Genomic DNA, 25,425 nt, shown 5'->3' on the forward strand with positions numbered 1-25,425 from the left:
CTAGGATTACAGGCGTGAGCCACCATGCCTGGCCAGGATGATGTATTAAGCTGAGTCCTGGAGGATGAGAAAAACTATGGAGACTGGTCCAGGCTGAAGAAACAGTGTGTACAAAAACCCTGAGGCATGGGGATGGTGAATATGCTGGGTTCTGGAATCTGTTCATAGATTTAGGCCAGATTTTCAAAGAAGGGTAGGTGACCCAGGTTTTGTTGACAAATTCCTATTTGAGGCTGCATGTCGTGAAGTCGTTGCTGGTACTGCCCCGTTTCCTCCACTCTGCTCTGACCATTCCTGTATGTGTAGCATGGCTCATACCTGACAGCAGCTAGGTGAAGGCTTTCTCTGGCTTCTGTAGTCATCTCTTCTCAGGCACGCAGCAGACAAGATGTGACGAGAAATTAGCATCCCTCAGCCAAAGACTGCCCTTCTCAGGTGGGGTGTCTCTGAGGGGTGTGTTTTACACTGGCTCCCAGAGTTCCCTGATGGGATTATGCCACAGTTGCCCATAGTGGTAACATGCCTGCACCCTGTTGGCTGCCCTCCCATCTCTGAATCACTTTGCCATGTCCCTGCGGGTATTTCCTGGGAATCCCTGTCAAATAAAAACTTTGCACTTGAATCCTGTTCTCAGGGACTTCTGAGAGAATTCAAGCCAAGACACCAGCAGGCTGATGTGTCTCTGCAAAAATTGATTTGCTGTAGACTAGAGCTTCAGATGCAGTTTTGAGTGCTCTCACATAGGCTTTTACATTAACACCATGGCGTTGAGCATGCTTCCCATTCTATTTCAGGCCCCTGAGCATGTATTCCTAACACACCAGCCTGCTTGGAGAATCCACATTTGCTTGTAGAAGTACCAAGGAGCCTTGGCTTTATGCTATTAATAACTGAGAGTAGGCGCTTTAAGGAAATTTGATTTAGAAGATAGGATTCTCAGCTGCTTTATTATTTGAAGAAAGGATTTGATGAGGAAAAGGCTTTTCTTTTCACTGGACACACTCTGACCTTTGTTCTACTAGATTAATTTCATATCTAGAATGCCCCATCTTGGATGATGAATTAGCAATAAAAACCTCATCAAAATGTAATTACAGGCAAAGTGTTGAATAATGATCTCTTAAAAATTCCTATAGATTTGTCTGCACCTCCTTCCCCTTGTGGGGGAAATGAGCCTCAGCTGCCAGCTACTAGCTTCAGCTCAGGAATGCAGACCCTAGCCCTATTGCAAGGCTGGGATGTGAGTGCTGGCTTCTAACATTGCCCAGTGTCATCTAATTGATCAATTGCTTTTCTCCATGTGATTGATGCACATCTTTATGTAATTTAAAGGACCATCTCACCGGGGGTGGGAATACACAGGAAGTAGGAGCTCAAGGCAGAATGAAACACTCTCCTCTTCCATCTGTGACAGCCTGCTGGGGGGAGAGAGTTATTAATTAAAATGTTAACTGCCCAGACAATAGCAGGCAGAACAGCTTGGAGAAAGCCTGAGAAGCAGGCATTGCATTAGAACTTTCATAACTGCAAATTCCAGGAAAGTTTGTTCCTCCTTAAAATAGGAAACAGAGCCATCTGCCTCTAAGAGGAGACTTGACTGGGCTGCTTAAGTGATGTTAGACTTTCCCAAAGAGCACATCTTGTTTGTCTCCGGGGAGATGGACTTGACCGAGAGATAACCTAGCCTTACCCTCACTCTGTTGTGGGCCCTGTAAAACCCTACAGCTGGATCTGACAGCGGAATATCCAAATGATCCCAACTGGGTAAATGCCCACATTCATTTGAATAACTGAAGAATTCAATCATTTGAATGCCAATGATTATTCCTCTGGGAGTTTACATTTTAGAAAGACCTTCCATCTGAATCCCCATGAGAGCATTAAATTGCTATCTAATTAGCAGTCCCAAATTATATATATTTAAAAGATAATTAAAGGTTTGAAGGCTGTTGGAATAACTGGTTATACATTTAAATGAATCACTAGAAATTTGTTGGTAATGTGTGGAGTTTTCTTTTATTTCTTGCTCCCCTCTTTGAAGTTCAGTAGACCCAACCTCGCGGGGTTAAATCTGGTAGCAGTAAGATAAAGGCAGACTTTTTTAATTACTGCAGCTCAAACCTCCAAATAATTATAAGCAGCTGTCATTTTTACATAATCCTAAATGATAAGACCCAAAGAATGCAAATGCAAATAAAAATGTTGAAGCCATGGGCTTTTTGGCACAATAATTTAATCCCTATCACACCACTGCACTGACCATTGTACTTCATTGAGGAATGTGCTCTAACCATGATACACTTAGGTGAACTTTCATCATCATGTGATAGGCACATCTATTTCCAAACACATCTCCCAGGTGCCATTTTTACATTCTCTGTGGAGGTTGCTAGGCAAAGGGAAACACTAATACATTTGGAATTTTGAGGCAAAGAAGGAGCTTGGCTAAGCCAGGCAAGGTTTTTGCTGAAACTTCTTCTCAGCCTCACTTGTCCCTTTCTCCTAGAGATGGAGTCTACCCCGTGCCTGCCCCAGTGGCCCGCTCCCTCCATTATGTAGCATGATAGGATTGTCCCTGGGAGCATTTATTTGGCCTGTTGCTGGGGTTTTTATTGGCTTGGCCACTTCTGTGTGCCAGCTAACCAAGGACAGAAATCCCAAATGACAAACTGACCTACCAGCTCCAACCTGGTAGCCTCTGGGTTCAGGTCTTAAATTCCATGCTTTTGATGCCTGTCTCTTCCTGGAAGGGCAAGAGCCTCTTGAGGAGCAAGTCAAGGGGACATTTACTGCAGCCACGACAGCTTCTCTCCTTTGAATCCAATGACTATAATACCAAAGTCCATAAGATCAAGGTAGGCAATTCACCCCAGGCAGAGCTGAAGCCCCACTCTGCAAGAGACAAATTTAGAACATCATCTGGAAAGTAGATGCACGCACACACACACACACACACACACATTCCAAATTAGATTGGCAGCCCAAGGATCCCTCTGCTAAGGAATGCTCAAGCTGGATTTAAATTGGGACTGGGACCTGGCTTGGCAGAAATGTGGCCAAGCAGAAAGGTTGGCCCAATGAGCTAAGCTGGATTCCTTGGGAATGGGAAATAGAAACAGAAGAAAGAGGAGAGAAGTCAGACCAAGGGTTTATCTGGAATATTTAGAAGCTGACAGACATCACAGAGTATTTTTACCTCTCCACAGTGAAGAAGTGTAGAGATTTTAGAAATGTATCCTGAATATTAGAACCAGTTAAAATATTCTGATTCTTCCAAATGCCTGCTTCTCCCAAAGGGCCTCTCCTGGGATTTCTAAGTCTCTAGCTGCACTCCAGGAAGAGGATCTAGTAGTAACTGGGAGGGGCTGGGACTTTTATCTGACTCCCAGGATTGCTGCAGGCTTTTCATGAATATGGGGTTGGACTCCCAAGTTAATGAAACCCATGTTTATCCAGGCTGAAATACAAATATAAATGTTATGTTCGTATATATTTAAAGGGAAGATTCATTTGAGCGTTAATGATTTGAAACTCAGCTCTGCTCAGTATGGAACTCTAGGGACCTGGTTAATGGTGACTGTAGATCACCTTGCTGTCATCCCCTTCCTGCGTCCTCAGGATACATCTCAAGTAGGCACTGGGCAGTGATTTCAGCTCCAGACTGGGAGGCTCACTAGTGCCTGTTTCTCTATGGAGCAGAGCAGTCTCTGAGGTCAGATTCTGGGGCTGAAATTCATCCAAGCTACTTAACCTTCCTGACCTCAGTTTCCTCCGCTGAAAAATGAGAACAAAAAAATAGTGCCTACTACATGAGACTGTGATGAGGGTTAAATGAGTTAATGTTCCTAAAACATCTAGAAAAGGCCAAAAACATAGGTCATTGTTATGCATGTGTTTATTAAATGACTACATAGACTAATTTGTTCATTCCCTCGGTCCACTCATTCGTCACATATTCATGGGAACCTGTTCTTTGCCAGGCACTGTCCTAGGCATGTGGTCCAGTGGTGAACCTGAAATAGTCTTTTTACCAAAGATGCTTAGGACCTAGTGGGGGAAACAGGCAAGTAAGCTAATAATTTGCAGTACAGTGTGATGGCTGGGGAGATAGGGCCATGGGAGGCTGAGGAGAGTATGGGAAGGACTTGACCTGACCTAGCCTGGCCAGGTCAGGACAGACTTCCAAGAGGAGTTGAAATCCTGAGGGGTTAGCAGAAATTGACTACGACCCTAAGTTGGAGTAAAGAGAATTCAGAGCACATGGGGTGGCATGTGCAGAGGCCTGAAGGCAAGAACGATGATGACATTTTCAGCAGCCAGCTCAGTCTAGCTGGGGAGTACAGTGAGAGGCAGGGAGTGGCGAGAAAGAGGCCAGAACAGCAAGCAGAGGCCAAGTCACAGGGACTTGTGGAATTCTGGACTGTTGGGTGCCATCATCTAGGACATGAGGAGCTATGAGGATTCCAGCCTAAGCAGTGATATGATCTGATTTGGGTTGTGAAAGAATCTCTCTGGCTGGACCCTGGAGAATGGATTGGAAGGGTTAGAGTACAGGCAGGGAGACCGCTTAGGGGATGCCTGCTTGTATCAAGGGCAGAGCTATCACAGTGGCTGACACTAAGCTGACGGCAAGATTGATATGATCCAATTCCAAGAGACATTTAGAAGATAGAAGCAATGGACATGGTAGGTTGATGGGTGCTGCTTGCTTTGCCTGGCTCACGCCACTTTCTCTGATTATACTCACCCATTCCAGCTCCTGCCTGTGTTTCCATGGTCACAGGCAAATATAAGACCCAGAGAACTCAGTCTTACAAGGGACATTTGGCTGTCCTCTGAGTTATGAATCACATCAGAGCTCTCTTGGGTTTATTCAGACCAGCATGCATCCAGAAACATTTTTAAAAAGACATATCACTGTAATTGAGAATCACACACACACAAAATCAAAACTGAGTATTTTGCTGGATCACCTATCCAGTCGAGAAGATGGACCAATGATGGACAAGAACCAGCTCAGTTTGGTAGTCGGAACATGGCTGGGGCTTAGAGCATATGTGTACAAAGTGGTCACATACATATTTATACTGTAAAGCACAGTATCCTCAGAGGGTTGCAGAAGAAGGGCCACCCCATTTGAGAAAGGAGAGAGACTCAGCTGGAAGGATCTGGGAAATTTCTTTCATGGAAAAGGTGGCCACAAAGATGGAGCCCTTCATGTCTTTTCTTCCTTCATAAGTATCTTCAACAATTTTTAGCAGGAAAAGCAAAACAAAATAAAGCTATTTAACCAAGCATCTCCCTAAATAAAATTACACACACACACACACACACGCACACACACACACGTGATGAAGGCTCAGCATTCTGACGTTGGTTGTTGGTTGATGCTATTACAGGCATAAATCAGGTAATGGCAGTTGGCTTGGAAGAAAGAATTTCTTTCCCTCTTGCCTGCATCCCTTTATTAACTTCACTTGCAAATTCATTGCCAGCTTCCTGCCCTGCTTGTCGTTTAGCATAAAAACCTGAAGTTGAAGGCTCTCTCTGTTCCTCAGCCATCTCTGAGATGGTGAGACTAGAGTCCACTCCCCAGGGACTAAGTTAAGGAGAGGCATTGGAAATGGGGTGACAGGATATGAGCCAATGGGCCCGAACTACTGACCACAGGAGGAAAACCAACAAGAGAGAACTCCCTCTTCCGTGGTGGTTAGCCGTGGCATCTTTCGAAAGTTAACATTTTGTAGTGTTGATGGATACTACTTTGAGATTTTACTTGAGTGAATAAAGGAAGTCAATGTTTTTGCAGTTTCAAAACTAGAATCAATTAGTTGTCCCTAATTGTACCTCATATTCAAAACGGTCTGACGGCTCCACATACCCAAAAGTCTTTTGATATGGTCAACTGCTCAAAGGAATAATGTCAAAGAAAGTTCTGTAAATTTTTTAAAAAGTTACCTGCCAAATGTCACAGACATACTTTCAAATTATAGAGGTCCTCTTTTTTACCCTGGATGTTCTAATGACACAGCAGTTTCTGAAAACTTTTATGAACTTGGCTTTGGAGAAGGCATATATCCATGTTCGGGAACTCAGTGCAGCCCTGTCTGAAATTTATTTCAAGGCTGTCTTGCGTCTAACTTTTGTCGAGGAGACTTTAGAGACGGTTTTGTTTGCCTCTAAGTGCTCCAACTCATCAGAGCAGATGCCCCCGGGTGCCCACATGGATCTTTATTTTGCATGCCCGTCTGTGTGTGTTCCTTCCTCTTTGCCGAGGAGCATTCTTTTCTCAGCGTCACTCCTTTGCCTACAGCAGAGGTATGGAGTTGCCACTCTCCCTCCCTGCTTTCAGAGTGTCCTGTTCTCTGTCCCATTGCCGGCACAAAAGGTTCCTCCCAGCTCAACTACTCAGCACTATTTTGATTTTTATGTCTAGCTTGCTGTTACAAGACCAACTGGCTTTTTGAGAATGGGAGCTTAAATCCAGCCTCGGTGTGGTAAGCGTGTTTGACCTACAAAAACGGTGGTGGGCTAAGCCGCCTCCTCCCCACACACAGTGCTGTGTGTGACTCATGGCTACCCAGAGGACACTGATTAAGATAAAGGTCATTCAGGTTTTCAAAGCAGCCCGTTAATTGTTGTTTTTTTTTTTTTTAAAAAAAAATACCAAAGCTGTTTTAGTTTTACAGCGATCAAAAGGATTTTGTAATCATACTAAGAGAGCACATACAACTTTTCATCTTTGAGATGCTTAAAAACATTAATTAATAAGAGCACAGTACCTTTTAGAAAAAGGAAAGGACTTGTTGTCTTGACATGCCCCGTTGCCTCCTTCCCACCTTCCTGCTGGTTTTTGACACACCCTCATGACCCTTTTTCTCTGCAGTATATCTGGGCTTCTCATCTTTCCGTGACATGTAAGATTGCATCTCCGAATAGAGGCTCATTGGCATTTTTCTCTTGGCATAATGTCTATGTCATCCCATTGGGCATCTTGTCTAGAGAAATCTGGGCTGTCAGGGAGTCACACATCCAAGGAGACAGCACCATTTCAGTGGAAATCCGAGCTGAAATGATATCCTCCCATACCACAAGGGTTCCCTGAGGCTCTGAGATGGATATTGGTGAAATTGAGTAAGATTTTGTAAGTTGGGCATCAGCATATTGCTGCTTAACTCACTGCAGCCACTCAGTTTATTGTAGGTGTTCTTTTTTTTTTTTCCAAGACAGTCTCTCTCTGTCACCCAGGCTGGAGTGCAGTGGCGCAATCTCAGCTCATTGCAACCTCCGCCTCCCAGTTTCAAGCAATTTTTGTGCCTCAGCCTCCAGAGTAGCTAGGACTACGGCACACACCATTGCGCTCAGCTAATTTTTGTGTTTTTTGGTAGAGATGGGTTTTTGCCATGTTGGCCAGGCTGGTCTCAAACTCCAGGACCGCCTCAGCCTCCGAAAGTGCTGGGATTACAGGCGCGAGCCACTGTGCCTGGCCTTGGCCTAGGTGTTCTTAATCTGACACTGCTTCTCCTCTCCCTGGCCACCAAGCTCAGTTTCAGGGCAGGCCAAATGAGTCAGCTGGTAACAGAGACAAGACCGGCTAGTGGGATTTGACTGCCAGTGTGAGTCTGTGACTGTTAATGGGTCTTCTGGGTCCAGTCCCATCAGCAGTTGCCACCTGAACCAAGGACCTGCATTAGCCAGGAGAAGAGCACCTCAGGTGAGGCAGTGCCGAGGGCCGGTGAGCACCAGACCACAGGCTCAGAAACGAGGCTGGGCTGGCTGCACCACGATGCTGCTGCCTGTCAGCCATGTCACCACGTGACCTGCCCTTCCTGGGTACTGCGTTTTCCCATCTCTGAAGCAGTTATCCCTCACCTGGAGTTGTGAAAATGAAACGAGACACGTACCGCTGTTAGCACAAAGCCTGGCACCAGAAACATTCACCTTCATGACGAATGATGGGAAGTGCAGGGGGAAACTACCCAGCGGGAGAATAATCGCTTTTTTATTCTTTTCTAAAGGCAGTCACTTGGAAAGCAGAACAAGATTAGTTACTACATTTTATAAATTCCTTTTTAGGAAAACAATGAACTTTGAAAAGTGAAAACAGTAACTGATTCAAAGTACTTTTACCCTTTGGGAAAGAGAGCAGAATGGCAGGTGCCGACGCCGGTGTGGTGTTAGTAAGGGCAATATACTTTTCACTTTGTATACTTTTCATTATTTTCCAAATTTTCAACAATGAGCAGTTATTACATGGATAAGAGGGGGAAAGTAAGGAAACATCAAATGCCCAAAGTACTTAGATTGTGACTCTCTCAAAGTACTTAGATTGTGACTTCATGCCCCCCACCTTCCCGCTACTGATCCCCAAGGGAGTAGGGGCTGACAGAGGCCACTGGGGCTGCCTTTCCCCGGGGCCACCTCCTCTGAGTCTGTTGCAACCAGAGGCCTTGATGTGCAGCTGGCAACATGGAATCAAAGGGGAGGAGGCCCTGACTCTGCCACAGGCTCCTCTGGCCTTCGCCTTGACCTTGAGACAAATCACCACCAAGTCAGGTCGAACAATCTCCTTAAAGGAATAGGGCTATTTATAAACAAGATACTGTTATGAACTCCCTTTACCTGTGAAGGAACTTCCTCCCTAGGGGTGAGCTGCATGGGGGCAGGGGCTGCTGCATCTCATCAATCAGTATCAGCCATTGGTACTGGCCAAATGGGCGTGTTTTCAGGCCATATTTATTAAGACACAGGATGTGCTGGGCTCCTTGCTAAACCATGTTTATACCCATTTGCTTCTTAGTGCAGCACTGTAAGCTGAGTGCCCGTACCTCCATCTTACGGATAAGGAAAATGAGGAAAATGAGGCACAGAGACGTGCACACCTAGCCCCAGACCACACAGCATGTAGAACTGATTAGAATCAGAGTCTGACTCCAGGACCCTGGCTTTAAGCACCCTTCTCAATGGGTTCCCTTGATGAAGCCTGATTCACTGGTAGTGAATTGGGATCAAGAACATGAGGGTGGGAGCTCATTCTCCCTGGGTGCTTTTCCATGCCCTCCAAGGCTTGCCCAGGCCTGGCACAGAGCCTGAGAAATATTAGGTGTCCAACAGTATTTTGGAATGTGTAGGTGAACAAATGAGTGAATGAGGGAAAGAATGGATGAGTGAGTGAAGGAATGAAGTGCCCTGTGGCCATTGGTCCTTATCTCTTGCATATGGAGGAGTAAGGCATACCTACATCCCTTCTCCTGAAATGGTCCCTTGAGCCTTGGGGAGGAGAGAAGACACAGGGCTTCAGAGGAAGTGGTAAAGGTCTTCACCAGCTGAGGACTGCGGCTGCCTGGGAGAGAAACATCTTCCCCAGATAATCGCTGGCTATCAGCCCTCAGTCACACCCCATGTCCAGATGACATTAGCTTTGGGCAAAGTTTCTTCCTCTCCCACCCCGTCCCCTTCCTTCCTGTTGGCAGCATGCAGTGGCACATATAGATTATCAATTATTAGCACACACAATATTTGTTCCACAGAGGCTGCATGGATGTGTACAGCTGATTTCCTCTGGCCTTTCCCAGAACACAGAAAGAGCAAAGGGTTTTTGTTTTATTTAAATCAACATGGCCATCATCTTGGCCCAGCCCACTGTGCTTCCAAAGTCAGTCTGTAGGTAACGCAAAGGGGTGCTGGTATCCAGACCATTAAATATGGCCAGGAAGGCTCTGTGCTGCAGGCAGGTCCTGGTTCCAGCTTGCTCCTCGGATGAGTGCCCTCTCGTCCCATCCTGCTAGGCCAAGGGCTTGTTTGTGTGTTCCCCACATCTGGCCTTTATTTGAAACTCCACCTCAAAGTATTTCATAGCACAGAATATCTTTCCTTATTAAATTCTCCCCCACAGATTTTTTTCATAAAACAGGCACCAAAAACTACAAACCTACCTGTGGCTCTCAAAGTATCTGTTTATAAACCTTTGGAAACCGTTTGCAATTAGTTAATCACATTTTCAAAGGAAGTTACAGATTATAGATACACTAACAAATGCCATACACGATGCTTAGGCCCCGGTAACCAACTCCTCCTCAATGCAGAAGAAGAAGAAGTGGTGGAGCCGAGGGACCTGGGATTTGTCCCCTTTTAAAACTGCTTGGGAGAAGGGAGATTGGGCATGGGAGTTGGACATATGAGAATTTAGTTCTTTTTCTGTCACTCATGGGGGTGAGGGGCGAGGGGGAGTAGGCAAGGAGAAATCAACTGTGCCCAGACACAATCGTGTATCTTGGAAAACAGTGAGGCATTTTATAAATCACATGTTCCTCAATAATCATGGAAGCACCAGTGTTTGTGAATACTTCACATAACATGTACTTTAAAAACCATTCATTTGAAAAGAAAAAAATAAAGGCACTAAATATATACAAGTTGGAATTCTGTTGACTACTCAATGCTTAAGATCTAAGCCAGCTTTAAAAAAAAAAAAAAAAAAAGGCCTTTAAAAGGGAAGGGGGATAATATGGAGATAAAGTATTGATACATGAAACATCCAAGGATTTCAGGTACAGCCTGATCCAGGTGCACACACCACATTTTCAGGACTCTCTTCATATCTTTTCTCTGCTTTCTCTGCACTGGCTTCATGCCCAGGAAGACTCTCTCCAAGTAGTGGCAGAGATGGCCATGAGCTATTCCAAGCTCCCATCCTGGCACCTTAGCAACACCTCTTTTCCTGGATAAATCCAGGAATGCATCCCAAATTGAATCTCTTGAATCTCATTTGAATTTGCGTGGGTTATGTACCCACCTCTGAACCAGTGACATCCTGGAGCGATGTGGGCCTCCCCCACTGATGAGGCCACATGAAGGATGGTTGTACCTTCACTAGAATTATGCTTAATGGGAGTGGTGCCCAAGGAGTTCCCTACAGGAAAACCGAGGTGATTAACCTGGAAAACATGGGGAATGGGTGGTGGCAGGCCAAAGCATGGGAACCTTCCTAATGGAGTGCCACTCTCTGGCCTTTTAATGTAGTTTCTTAGTAGGGGAAAAGAGGTAGGTGGATTTAGGCTTAGTACATTAGAGTTGTCTCATAGCTCTTGGCCTGTTATATCTATGCAACAGCCCACTGACTTTTCCTTTTCTCACTCAAATTAATCACTCTGCTGCGTGACTGTTTATATTCTGAAGGAGCTTATTCTCTAAAAAAGACCCAAATGAAAAGTGTTTCATACCCATTTTACATACCTGGCTAAGCAGACATTGTAGAAGGGCATTCTTAAACAGTGTTCCAGAGGAAGTATCCCTACCCCCGATCTGTATCTTGCCATGAAATTAGACTATAGAGACTTGCTGGAATATGGTGGCTCATGGGCTAGTATGATGGGAAATCTTTTATTCCATCACTCTCTAATCATTCCAAGTATCTTGAATACCTTTTTGGTGAAATATACTGTATTTATTGAGAGATTATAAAAAACGAATAAAGACATTTGGGGAGGATCAGAAGTCAAGAATTCTCTGCTGATTCCACCTTTGCCAAATACCATCTAAAATGACTTGGGTTCTTTAGCGCAGGTATGAATTTTTCTGCCAGGAGAGTCTTCAGTTCAAACTTGTAAGCTACACACCAAGCAGAGACATATGAATGTGATTGTCTGACACCATCATAGTCAACAAACAGCTTCTGTCTGCCTATGGTTTGCAGAATGGTGACCAGTAAAATTATTGAATGGTCTTCTTCATTTCAGGAAAATGAGATATTAGCCAATTTTATTCAGTGAGCCTGTGTCATTCCACAAAATGCGTGACTCTCAGGAATCTTGCTAGCTGAATATGAAAATATTTTACTGTGTCTGGGAATGTGTTTGCCATTTTACATAAGATATTTCATTTAATACTCTCAACCTTTCTTTGCCATGGAGGTGCTATTGTTTTTACCCATTTTGTAACTGACGAAGGAAGCTTGGAGTAGCTGGATACCTGGCTCAGGATCACACACCCAATGTGATGTGAGTGGTGTGACACAGCAGAGCCACTGTGACCTTCTCCTCTGAAAAAGACACATGGACACTTTTTTTTGAGGACGAAGGAACATTTGTTGCTCTGGAGCTTGTAGTCTTTTTTCAAAGCTCTTTAACAGTGGTTGAAATAACATGAGGCTTAGACATGAAAATTTGACAGAGGCTGGTGTTGGGTGGGGTGTTCTCTACCATACAAGCTATGCGATCTTATTTGACTTGTGATTTAATTTATTTAACTTGTGAGAACCTGTTTTCCCAAATGCATTATGGGCAATAAATTGACCTTAAAGAAGCAGAATTAAGAAGGATAAACCACAAGTAAGTCCTTGGGAAAGAGTGAAGCACTGTTTAATTGACTTTGTATCTTTAGTGCCTTGCACTTAGTAGTAGGTATACGATAAATGTGCATTGAATAAATGAATAAAGAAGCACTTTGAAGTGACCAAAGAAAGAACTTCCTCAAAATAGACAGTTTAGATCCAGTATCAGGCTACCCAAGAAATTATGAAAGTTCTGCCTGTGAAGTTCAGGATCTGGGCTGTGTGAGTTTCTGGGGTACCTAATAGTTCTCAGTAATGGTTCTTAGGTAACAGAGGTCCAGAATGACTGTCTGACTCTAAGTCCTCAGGGGGACACGACTATCCCTGCCCCGCACTCCTCCACACTGAGGGGCAAGGCACCGCTGCTGACAACTCCGGTTGACCTCGTTGCTGTTCTTTTCTGTTCAGCCCAAGACTGCATCTCACAAGGACCAGGGCTTCCATGCACACAGGAACTTTCCTTAACAAGATCCGACTGCTAATCTGCTATTGTTTACAGCGGCTTCTGAGGGAACCACTTTCCTTCCCCTTCATCTGGAGTGGATCTGATGTCATAAAACTGACCGTGAATGTCTGTTAATTGAAAACCTAAGAGTAGTGGGGTGGGCTCACCATTGATCAGGGTGTTAAGAGCCCACTGGCCATAGGAGGCTAGGCACCATCCTAGGTAGTGGTGAGGAGGGGGAGTCTCCAGAGAGGTCGCAGAGTTCCTGAAATGCAGTTGACAGGTAAGAAAAGAGTGCATGCGTGGACACTTGGCCCTGTTTGGCACCACAGTGGTGCAAGATCGACCCCTTCTGGCCCTCCCCTCATCCCACTGGGGGTCAGTTTACACTTGTCTGGTTCAACATATGGGTGGCAGTTTTCTCCTTCATGCCCAGTATGGCCTCAGCACCTGTCTCCATAGTAGCTGATCAGTGTCAAAAATGGCAACCTATGGTTTTGGGGTCTTCAAACACTTAGACTGACCCTGTATCTCACTTAGAACCTTCCAATTAAATCAAAAGATGACCAAGCTGGAGAGAAAAGTGAAAAAGAAAGCAGTATACATGCATATATATTTTTCCAATGTGCCGTTAACCGTAACTGATGAACGTGTAAAGGGGTTGCTAATCCTTAGCCTGCAGCAGAGGGCAGACTTTCCTATGTTATAAACACCCCACAACCAGCATGAAAGGCCTCAAGACACAAGAATGTCCAGACACAAGAACGTCCGGTCGATAAAATGGTAGGCTTGCAGGGTGACTAACACCAGTGATTTAGGGCAGAAAACTAAAACCACTTCCCCAGTTATTCATGCACTCATCAGCTTTTCCGGAGAAATGCCCTAACAGCCATTACATCTGGCTGTGATTCCCAATACCCTCATCTACTCCAGGTAAAGGAGCCATGCTTAGTTCAGTACTGCTGTGGCCAGTGTGACAGCGAATAGATGGTTCTGTGTGTCTGCAAAATGCCACCAGTATGCTGAGCCCAGCCCCAGTTGTGGAGATCAGTGCTTTTGCTTCCTAGCTAAGGAGTACGGGTAGGTTTGAGACAAAAGGTAGAGGAGAGAGAATTATAAAGTATAGGGGGATATGACTAGATTTTTTGGTAAATGTAAGTAAGAAGCCCTTTCTCGTATCACGGATTGAGTTTTAGCAGCTTTGGGATACACACACACACACACACACACACCCCCCATTCAATGGGAAGACAAATCCAACTGCTAACTAGTCTGCTATGATTTACAGAATTTACATTGTTTACATGTATACCATATATGTGTATACACACACACACACACACACACACACACACACACCCCCACACACCCCATTCAAGGAGGGGACAAATTTTCCTTTGCATCTGGTGTTTTGGAAACCAAGAAGTCTACAAGGTAAATTCATATCAATCAAAGAGTTAACTTTTCTACTCCCAACTTGGAGCCAATGTTTAGAGGCATCTGACCTTGGCTTTCCTGTCATTAAAAGTCCCTAGGACTGTCACCCTGCTGGGCTTCTCACCCTCATCGGTCCACTCCCAAGCCCTGTCCATGAAACAGGACTTGGGAAGGTAAAGATTGCCCTGGCTGATGACTTCACGGACTTTTGTTTTTCTTTTCTTTTTCTTCTTCCCCTTGCTAGTACGAAGAAGGAAAAAAGCGAAGGAAACCTAACTATAGTAGCGTTGACCTCTCTGAGGTGGAGTGGGAAGACCGAGATGACGTGGTAAGTGATTTGTTTTCAGGCCTCGTGGAGAAGGAGCTGCATTGTACCCACTTCTGTACCTGGGGGCGATCCCAGGAGTTGGCCAAGAGGCCCACTGAAGGGACACCTGGCTACCAGAGGGACGTGGAGACAAGGGGCCTTTGTACCATGTGTGGAGTTTTATAACTCTTCAGCCGGTCAGTCGGACCAGTTGCAGACAGGCCAGCCACCCCAGCTGCTTGTGCAGTCTACTAAAACCAACCCCTGGCGGACGCTGGTCCCCTCTGCAGCTGATGACTCCAGCCTTCTTCCCAGTGCAGTGGATGGCCCCTGACATCTTCAGTGGAACCTGGCTGGGCAACAGCAGGCTCTGCCTGGTGCAAAGTCAGGGTGCCTGCAGGCCAAGCAGGCAGGTTCCTGGGCAGCAAGAATTCACCTGTCAGGACCTCATTGGCACAGCCCTTGTTTTCAGAGTACAGCCCAGGGCTCTGCAGGCTCACTTTTCTCCTGCTTGGTCGGCTGCCCATTTCCTGTACCTTCCCAGCCTTTCATTCTGCTCTGGCCTTGCTGCAATTGCGCCCCATGCTTTTTCCCCACGTAGATTCAGCCTATGGTGCTCTATCAAAAGCTCTCCTTATACCCATGACTTAACCCTGTCAGGTCTTCTTGGTACTTCCTCAATAAATCAGATTTGTTAGACACGGCTGCCTTTGTGTGAATCCAGGTGGACTCTCCTTAATTAAATCATAACTTCCCAGGTGTTTCCATCTGGGTCCCTACTCTTCCCTTTTTCTAAGAGTGTGTGTGTGCTGAGGCCACGTTTCTCTGCCCTACCCTCCCAGATTCGTCTAGGGTCCTTTCTTAAGTTCCACTGTTGAGTTGGCGTTGTTTCCATCTCTCACTGCATCCTGCTCTCCAAAGGGATGTTGAGGAGAACCATTTGAAAGCCCAGACTGGGTTCTCATGCCTTCCAGAACAGGGGCCAGCATCACAGTGCTTCCGCTGCAGCTTTCCTTCTTTCCACACCTCTGCACTTTGTCACCAGCTCAACTAGCATAAATCTCTCATTTTCATCCTTGCCGGTAAAATGTGAGAGCCATACCTGTTCTAGAAATTTAGCCTCTTTTCTTCTTCATCTGCTCTAAGTCTACTTAAACCCAAGTTTAGACAAAATAACTTTGCCATTTGATAAAAGCTCCTTCCTCCTCCATACCCTTTTCCCCGCAAGCCAATGAGCTGACAGTGTCAGCTCAATAGCGTGGTCGAGTTTTCTATCTTCTTATTCCTTAAACACTGTCACAAGGATCCAGTCAGTTCTTAGGATTGTCCTGCACCTAATGTGTCCACCCTGGCTTAGCGCAATTGTGAGGAGTGCCACTCAGGTTTTAGACTCCTGCCAGGTTCAAATCCCGCCTTCTCTGCTTGCCGGATGTTTGTCTTGGGTGAGTGATTATGCCTCTCTAGACTTCAGTTTTATTTTGTGTTCTTTGTTTTATTTTTCCCCAAGAAAATGAGTGTGATGGCAGTTGTCCCCACCTCATAGAGCTGTTCTGAGGATTAAATGGATTAATAGATTGAAAAACAGAGAAGTACTTGCACCGTTCTGGGGAGTAAGTAAGCATTCTACAAGTGGTAGCCATTGTTAGTATTATTCTGACCTCATCAGTCCTCAGGGGACCCTGTCATGAATGAATGTCCTGTGGATTTACAGTTGCTATGAATCTTCGGAGGGGACTTTCCATTGTTGCCCTTCCTCTTCCTTCTTCACTTTATCTGTTGATTTTTTTTGTTTGTTTGTTTGCTTGTTTGTGACCTCACTGAATCGTCTCCCTTTTTGCATGCTACTTGAAGAGATGTATGACTCAGCTCACTCCAGTCATCACCTGTGCCCCAGCTAATTTTCAGTGAGCGAATGTCTCCTTTAGTAATCACAGTTTGGGAACACTTTGTATCTCCTCATCCTACTTTGCTTTCTCGTTGGAGCTGCAGGCATTGGATTCGCAGCCTCACGTGTGTGTTCTTCACCTCCACGTGACACCCAGGACTGCATTCTGTCTGTCCAACTTCAGAGTTGGACATCTCAAGCAAGTCCAGTGCTTTTGTTCTGCACAAATTGTTCTCTGGTTATGTCTTTGGTTTGAGTCTCTTAACTTGTCGCCTTGGAATATGGTGCATTTGGAATGTGAATTCCTTCTCTATCAACATATTTGACTTGGGAAAACCCAAACCACCATTTCTCTCCTGGGGATTTGCACGTCACTAATTGGAGAATTCTGGAATCTACAGAAAGCATCATTGTGAAGTCTGCACAAAATCTTACATATCCATGTGCTGGGCCTTGGGATTTGCACCTGAGTAGCAGAGGACAGGGTTTAGGTTGAAATCTAGGAAAGAACATGTAAGCACAGCCCACTGAGGAAGAAGCAGTAGAGTCTGCCCAGATGCAGAGAATTTCTTGGAAGGTGAGTTCTACTTCTCTAGGAAGTAGGCTCCTGAATTTAGTAACCACAGTTATAACCTGCATACTTCCAAAAATGAAGTAAGTTCATATATACTGTTACAATGTATATAAAATAGACTGGCTAAAATTAAAAGAAAAAAAGACAACAATTTAAAACTATTTATAGCAGTATGAGCAGGACTTCTGTCCCACTCTGCAGGATGAGTTAGGCATCAGGGCAGGAATACAATAAGTAGGGCAGATCTTTGGTGGACCCGTGTGCCAGCAGGGGATTTTGAGACATGCATCGCCCAGTCTGAATTGCCAGTGTAGATCCCCTCTGGGAAGGGAAAATTATCTTAAAAATAGCGTTTATCCTTTGGTTATAAATTCTCAGAGATGGCACAAGGAATTGAGGGTGATTTTTTTGTTTTGTTCCTATTAACTTCCAGTCATTCCCACGCTTTCCACATTGAATGTGATTATATCTATTAATAGAAAAAAACTCATAAAAATAATAACTGCCATATATTAGCTCTTCCTGTACACCAGTACCATTCTAAGTTCATGAGTGAACTTATTTATTTATCACAGTGAACCTATGAAATGGGTGTTTTATCTCCATTTTACAGGTGAGGAAACTGAGGCAGAGAATGGATGTAATGGCCTAAGGACATAGAGTGTGGATTCCAACTCAGGCAGCCTGGCCCACAGAGCCGTGGTCTTGACACTTGGATATTCCATGGAGAGAGCCCTTAAGTCCTTGAGTCCAGGAGTCCTTGAAGACTCTATTTCAGTGACGCATAGTATATGGGTTATCCTCCTCTGCGGGTGCAGAAAAGATAGGGAGTGCCTTGCACATAGTAGCTGCTAAACAGATGTTTGTCTGCATGGTATTGTTGTGAATACTGCCCCATAGATGCTACTTTGAATCTAACTACAATCCCTTCTGTTGTGGTAAGAGCCTTTTTTCCCCTACTACCCTCTAGGCAACTACATTGCTTCATACCCATGATGACTCTGATGGAAAATTTCTCCGGAGTCTTTTTTGCCCGAAGCCCTATAAGGCAAAAAAGCCTTTTTCATGGGACATATTTCTGAGACCTTAGTCCATTTATTTGATTCTTTTTTATACCCTTCCCAGAGTGTCTCTCCAGCTCATGCTTGAGCTCTGGACACCCAAACTAAGCACAGCACTCCCCCACCCACTCCAAACCCAAACTGACACATAGGGGAGGAGGAAGAGAGAGAATGTTTTGCAGGTTCTCCATGCTCAGGTCTGTTTTCCTACGCTGGTTGAATGCTTGCTTGGGAATGACAGACCTGTTTATGCACTGTGTCTCCCTTCCTCTTTAAACTGCCAGCTTGTCTGTGGTTGCATGTCATTAGGGGCTTAGAAATGCAGGCTGCCTGTGCACCAGAAAAGGTGAGGCTCACGTTCTAATGTGGACAATGAGCCACCATTAGGAGCACGAGCTATCATTCCATAATCATACACACAACTTAAGGTGGCCAGTGAATCTCTGGGGAAAGCTTCCTTAATGAACTGTAACATGGCTGGTCAGAGTAGCAGGCTAACAATGAAACAGGAAACATGGCTTCCAGCTGTAACGAGGTTGGCAGGAAAGTGGGTGCTTTGAGTGGTTATCCAAGGAGCTTCTGCTTCAGCACTGCAGAAGAGAGACACATTCACCAGGGGCTCTGGAGAAGCACATCTGAACTGGATAATGCAGGCCCCAGGGGAAAGGGTGGTTCCCAGAGAGCGGAGAGGCTGATCACTGTCGCCAGATGAGTGTTTTCAGCTTGAGGAGATTTTACCTTTTATTTTATTGAGTACACCGTGGTACAAGCTGCTTTAATGTCCATTGCATTACCACACTTGCGAATGCTTGATATCTGATATGGAAAAATCAAGGTATGCCACTGATGTTTTAATTTGCCTTTCTCTGACTATGTGTAGAGTTGAACAGCTGCACGTGGGTTTTTTAATGACTACATAATATGCTAACATATGAGCACATCAAAACTTGTTTGGAAATTTTCCTCTGCCAGGCCATTTGCATTTTTCCAGTTGTTCACTGTTGTAAATCCAAGCAGTGGCAAGTTCAAAGCAGTGAACATCATGCCCTCCCCGCCTTAGGTGGGGACTGATTGCATTGCTCTTCCCCATCACTTTGGCCTGTGCTTAGGACTCCTCTGCCGTCTTACAACCTAGGGGTGCCACTCACTGTGATTCTGGGCAAGTTGCTCCTCTTCTCAAGCCGCAGCCTCCTAAGATAAAAAAGTGACATTTCTAGAATGTTCCAGCCTCACAATGCTGTATTCTCACAGGGCAGTCTATTAAGTCATCAAACTCCCTTTCCTCCTCTGGCAAGGAGGACAGAAAGCCACCTTCCCGTCAACCCTAGATCATAGTACTTAGAGCTTGTAGAAGAGTCTGCCAGGAAGTTAGGACCTCAGACTATGACGTGGTCAATTGTTAAAACATTTTATTTGGTTTTTAAAAACTCAGAAATAATATATGATTTTTATATTAATGCTATAAAATATTTAATGTTGTCCAAGTGCTTTCTCTTCTGATTTGGGAAGCAGAGGTTAAGAGCATGGGCTCAAGAGGCAGAGGCCTCGTTACCCTGGGCAAACTTCTTATCTGTGCCTATTTCTCCACCTGTAAAATGGAGATAATAACAGCACCTCAGAAGATAAGTTTGAGGGGTTTAAAATCTGTGCCTGACACACAGTAAGAGCTCAGTAAGAACTCAGTAAACAGTATCTCTCAGTAGTATCCGAATTTCATAGGAATCTGATGACCTCCCTTTTTATAGCCCCTGACAGGATCCCTGGGGTCTGGGAGTCCTCACTCATGAACACTTTAGACAGAATGAATGAAACAGGAAGAAAGTGAGCCACAGAGAGGTCACGGGACAGCTGGCTTGTGTCAGTGGCAAAACTTGAACATCGATATCGTGGTTTACCTCTTTACCTGGGGCTGTCTCCTTTTCGGTCTATGTAAACCTACAGGCAGTTAAGAGCAGCAGTTTTCAATGTGGGGAGTTGGAGGAGAGGTCACAAAATCCATTTAGTGGTTCATGAGCAACATAGCAACGAAATCTACTAAAATAGGAGATAGAGAGGGGCTCATCAGAGTAAGATGTATTTCTTACATGGCTCAAAGTCAAAACAGTTTGGAAAACATTGAGCTTGGGCATCTGCCTCAAGCAAACTCAAGTCCGAATCCTGATGCTTTAAGCTACTGAAAGGTGTCTGACACTAAGTGAAAATGAGCAAGATGGTAATGAGGATGACGATGATACAGATACTGTTGACTGTGGTGTTGATGATGATGGAGGATAGCTAGCATGTATTGAGTGCTTGGGAGGCACCAGACACTCTTCTAAATATTGACTCGTCAGTCTTCACTACAACTTAATGAGATGGGTGCTGGCATTAGTTCCATTTTTCAGAAGAGGAAACTGAGTCACAGAGATGGTAAGTGATCGAGATACCCAAGATCATAAAGCTCTGGCTCCAGAGTCCATTCCTTAACTACAGTGCCATCCTGCTTCACTAGTAGGTTCAATAAGTATAACCTGTTTTTGTTATGATTTAAGAAAAGGGCAAGACTAAAGGAGGCATCAGTGACCCTGGCCTTGGACACTCCCAGACCCCCATGTTGATTGTTCTGTGCTACTGGGAGTTGGGGGTGGGGTGGCATGGAGACACAGCGAGGCTTACCTAATCTCTAGTTTGCCTGGGGAATGTGAGAGGAGAAGGTCCCAAATGGCTTTAGGCAGGCACCAGAAAGAGGAAAAATGAAAACCATGTTAAAGATAAATCGAGCCGTTCTTAAAAGTTAGAAAGTAGACTTAATTAGGACCAGCTCTCCCTGTCCAAAACCACAAAAGTTAAAATGGGAAAATATTTCCAGAAATGCCTATTATGTGTTGTTAAAAAAAATCTAGAGTAAAATATATGTTTTATTTTATACATGCCTCCAGCTAAAAATTATGCCTTTACTCACTCACACAGAAGATGAGAATGCAAACCCAAATCTAGACAGCCTCGAATCAAATTTAGGTTGCTTGCTAGTGTTGCAGTTTTCTATCGGCCAGATCTTACTCAAGCTCCTCAAAGGAGAAAAGAGGGGAAAAGATGAAAAAGACAAGAGAGGGGTGGGGAGAGAGCCTTTCCTGACAGGCTGTGGCATGTCAGCGTTTGCTCCTATTCCATTAACTGGCCTTCTCTGTCGTCTTGCCTTGGTGCCCATGACGGCACATCTTTCATCACTGCGTCTGCTGTCCTCCTCTGAACTCATGGAAGGGCCACATGTAATTAGATGAGGTCAGCTGGGGGTGGGGGAGGAGAGCCAGGCTCGCTGCTCCTAAACAGGACCTCCAAAAATCAGATACAGGGTCGCTCCTGTTCACTGCCTCATCAGCAAGGTCATTAATTGGCCCAGATTTCTCAGAGAGCATTTAAAGATGATTCATCTTAGGAAAGGCTAACCCCTGTCTTCCAAATGCTTGGCCTTTTTTTTTCTTCTTCTTCTTCTTTTTAACTACTGTGTAGGAAAACGTCTTTAACTTGATTATGTTTTGAAAAGTGATTTCTCCATGACAAATCAGTACCCTTTTTGAAAACGTACCTTGTCCCCAGAGACATTCTTGCTCGGCATTTTAGCGGGTCTCCAGGAGTTCACTCTCTGACTCCCAGGATTCATCAGTATTGTCAAGGCTCTTTTGTTATTGTCCTGAAGTTTACACGAGCTCCCCAAATTAAAGATGAAGGTCATTTATTTATTGTTGTTAGCCTGTCTCCCATTGTACACGAGCAGTTGGGTGTTTTATTCTTCAGAAGCTCTGTTTTCGAGGTGTAAGTTCAATATAGAGGCTCCACTGCACGCTGAGGATGCAAGATGTCCAGATTACATGATAACCCAGGGAAGAACTAACACACTTTTCTTTTATCATTTTAGTTGAGAAATGCTATGGTGAATCGAAAGACGGGGAAGTTTTCCATGGAGGTGAAGAAGACAGTGGACAAAGGGGTACATTTTTCTCAAACATTTTTGCTGCTTAATTTAAAACAAACCACTGTGAAAAATTAGCTTTGAAAGCTATATCTGGAATAAATATCTTTCGCTGAGATCATTTTTCTCTTGTCTTTACTTATCTCAAACAAGATTCATGTAGTACTGTTAACCTGATCATAGTGTGTCCATTTATTTTTATTTATTTCTGAAGACGTCACTTAGCAGACTAACCATGTTTTCTTTTCTCTACGACTTTTTTTTTTTTTTCAATCTAGAAACGGGTTTTGGTGATGACAAATGACTACTATTATACAGACATCAAGGGTACTCCTTTCAGGTAGAGCTGACCATAATACATGGACATTCCATCAGACCCATCAGTTGTGTTTGTACAAAACCTGCTGACACTCTCAGAGCTCATCATCTGAAGATAACCAAACACCCTGCCAAAAGGCTGGAAAGAGTGAGGAAGGGGCTTTTCCCAGGCTGCTTTTGTTTTCCAGAAGGGGGGGAGATGGTTCAGGCTCACCTAGGAGAACTCACTCAATCTGCCATGGCTTTGCATCTCATTGTCAAGCAAATATGCTTTGGGGGTTCCTGCTAAGGGTGAAGACAAGTGCAGAGGGTTACCAGGGTCCTTAACCATTGAACTTGCTGCTTTGTGAGTTCCATTTCACCTTTTATTTCCATGACCAAAAAAACAATCCTTCAAACCTGGAGGTGGCATATCCATCCCTACATGTTGTGCCTCTGTTTCCATTTCTCTGAACTGTCCTTGTGTGCTTGTCTACTTTTGAATCCTGTTGTTTCTCTTTGTAACAGTCCTGAAAAATGGCTTTGCCTCATTGGCTGCTTTCAGATGTGTATGTAGCATTCTAAAGTTTCCCACTACTATTAACTTAGTGTTGTAATTCATTTTGTAAAAAATTATTTCAGTAAGCCTGCTTCATATTCCTGAACTGGCGTCTCAGAGCTAAGGAGAGAAGGAGTTTACTGACTGTAGAATAATCTGAAAAATAAATTCTAGCATTGTTGTCCTAAACTGCCAAGGATCATGGGTGGATTCCATGTGGAACCAGGAGCAAATAAGGACCACATGAGCTGCTAAGTGGGTTTGCCAAATAGTCTCTCTAATGTAAGGGACTATGTTTTAAAAACATAGTCTCTTGCTTTTGATAAAAACGGAATGGATCTTAAATCAAGCCAGTGAGTGTGAAAAACCTATTAGAGTACTGAGAGGATTGGGCAAAGAAGCCTGCAACACAGTAATGTGGTTACACTCATGTAGTAGTGGAAGTTTTTGTTTTTGCCCTTGAGAAGGGGTCAATTTCCCCGAGTCCCAAAGTCTAGGGGCTGGAGAGACCCATCTCTGGCTGAATGCAGGGCAAGGGTGTATAAAGAGCAGGGCTCATGGTCCTTGGGAGGGCATCTGAGAGAAGGGCTTGCTGGAAGGGCGAGCAGTTTGCCACAACTCTGAAAACACAAAGAGTAGCCAATTGCTGCTGGCATTTCCAATCAGAAGTTACTTTGAAGCAGCTGATTGAACCTAAGAAAAACCAACACCAGTGATAATCAGTGGGGTTTTGAAAGTAAATGGTTGGAAAAATTGTTGACAGATCATAAAATGGAAATGTGAAAAATGGAAAATTAAAAAATGTTAGCCCACAAGTCTATTCGAGTCGATGCCAGGGATTTCAAGATTTGCTTTGTCTCTCTGCACAGTTTAGGTGTGGCGCTTTCCAGAGGTCATGGGAAATATTTCTTCCGAGGGAATGTAACCATCGAAGAAGGTAAGATACTGCCTGGCTCGTCTTATCCTTTGGTGTGGGAGGAAAGCTCGGGAGCTAGCTATTGAGTTAGCCGAAGAACTTGTTCATCTGTCCGCACCTGTGACCAGTCCCTTGGACATTCCACTCAAACGAATGCCTACTTGATATTCTTAATACCTTTCTTCTTCCCTGGTGTGCCTAGATTTCAGAATGACAGGAGTTATGATTCATGGTTGTGGTTTAATTTACTTATATTCTACTTTCATCCACAAAGCTGTTGACTATGAGTAACTCACAGTCAACAGCATTGTGGATGGAAGCAGAGTATCAGTAAATAGGAATCATCCCTCAAGTATATTCTTCTCATACATAAAAATCAGTACTTGGGAGAAATACAAATTTATGAAATAACTCATGCCCAGGGGAAACCATGAAAACAGAGATATGAGAGCCTTAGTCTCTCCTACACAGTTGAGCCACGTATTTCACTTGTGTTTCATGGCAGCCCTGGCCCAAAGGGAAATGTGACCATTTAAATGATTTACATAGGTCAGAGGGAGTAAGTAGCACCTTGAAGTTCCCAGACCCTCTTATCTTCATAAAGCACAGAGGCACAGTAAACTCTCAGTAAACAGGAGCAGTTGTTATAGCTCTTTAAATTTTAAAATTGCTGTCACATGTGCTATCCTTTTCATCTGCCAGCTCCCTAGTAGTTCAGAGAGGTTACCTGTCCCAGCATTAGGAGCTCACAGGGGTGGTGGACATTGTTTCTGAAGGGCACCACTCCCTGAGTGGCCTTGAGTGACTCACTTGCAGGTCGTTAGGTTTTGCATGTCCACAGAGAAGGAGTGGGCCCAGAACAGTAGTCTTTCTGGATGTCTTTAGGGAGGACAGCCAGGAATGGGAAGGTCAATTATAAGCAAAGTTTTAATTGGTCGGAACTGATTACACATGTATGTGGTGAGTTTCCAGAAGCTGGGCCATCCATGGCGCCCTCAGATGATGCCACAGGGCGTGAGGAAGGAGATGGATGTTCCCTGAGACGCCAACCCCCTAGATAGCCTCTGATTTACTGCCAGTGGTCCCTGCCCGTGTTGTTTCAGGGATGTTGGTTTGTGCTTCCCAAGCGCTTGTGAGATCGTACAGGGGCAGAAAGGAGAGTAGAGAGGCTCACTGTGAGCTGGGCACAACCCAGAGTGTGCCCACCAAAGAGCTAACCATGTGGTCTCTCTTCCCAGAGACATGCCAGAGAACACAGGCAACTCTGTGACTTGAGCAAGACACTCTGCAGGATGTGTTTTCAGGATCATGTTTTCACTTCTAGAATTTTCTGCCTCTGTGGGCCATGTTGGCTCTGTGGACATCACTGCCCATGAAGCCAGAAAATTCATGTCTAAGCCATGTGAGGTCACGCTGAAGAAACAACTCATGGTCAGAACAATAGGAGAGGTTATTAAGAGATTAACTGCCTCTCATGGGTCTGCTCCCTTGGTCAATCCTCAATACATGGGCCTGTCCCTCCCTCCCTCTCTCTCTCTCTCTCTCACTCACATACATCCATACATGCATGGAGACACAGATACACACAGTTGTTTTGCATTGTCTTTTGGATTCTTTTTCAGTCACTGTCTTCCTGTATGTTCCACAGCTGTGAGGCTAAGCAA

The 25,425-nt window shown here is 44.6% G+C and overlaps 1 protein-coding gene across 3 annotated transcripts in view; it reads left to right on the forward strand.

Annotated features, from left to right (window-relative positions):
* The window catches only part of CACNA2D3 (calcium voltage-gated channel auxiliary subunit alpha2delta 3), a 943,155-nt gene that overhangs the window by 727,033 nt on the left and 190,697 nt on the right, over nt 1-25,425 (forward strand). For all 3 annotated transcript variants that reach the window (XR_008546971.2, XM_016941319.3, XM_016941320.4), the window contains 4 exons: nt 14,458-14,541; nt 21,936-22,007; nt 22,268-22,329; nt 23,715-23,782. Coding sequence is in view for 2 of the 3 variants with exons in the window: in XM_016941319.3 (XP_016796808.3) it covers nt 14,458-14,541; nt 21,936-22,007; nt 22,268-22,329; nt 23,715-23,782 (286 nt within the window). In the remaining variant the exon portion in view is untranslated. The remainder of the gene's footprint in view (nt 1-14,457; nt 14,542-21,935; nt 22,008-22,267; nt 22,330-23,714; nt 23,783-25,425) is intronic.

The sequence above is a fragment of the Pan troglodytes genome, chromosome 2 (genome assembly GCF_028858775.2).
Source record: "Pan troglodytes isolate AG18354 chromosome 2, NHGRI_mPanTro3-v2.0_pri, whole genome shotgun sequence".
Classification (NCBI taxonomy): domain Eukaryota; kingdom Metazoa; phylum Chordata; class Mammalia; order Primates; family Hominidae; genus Pan; species Pan troglodytes.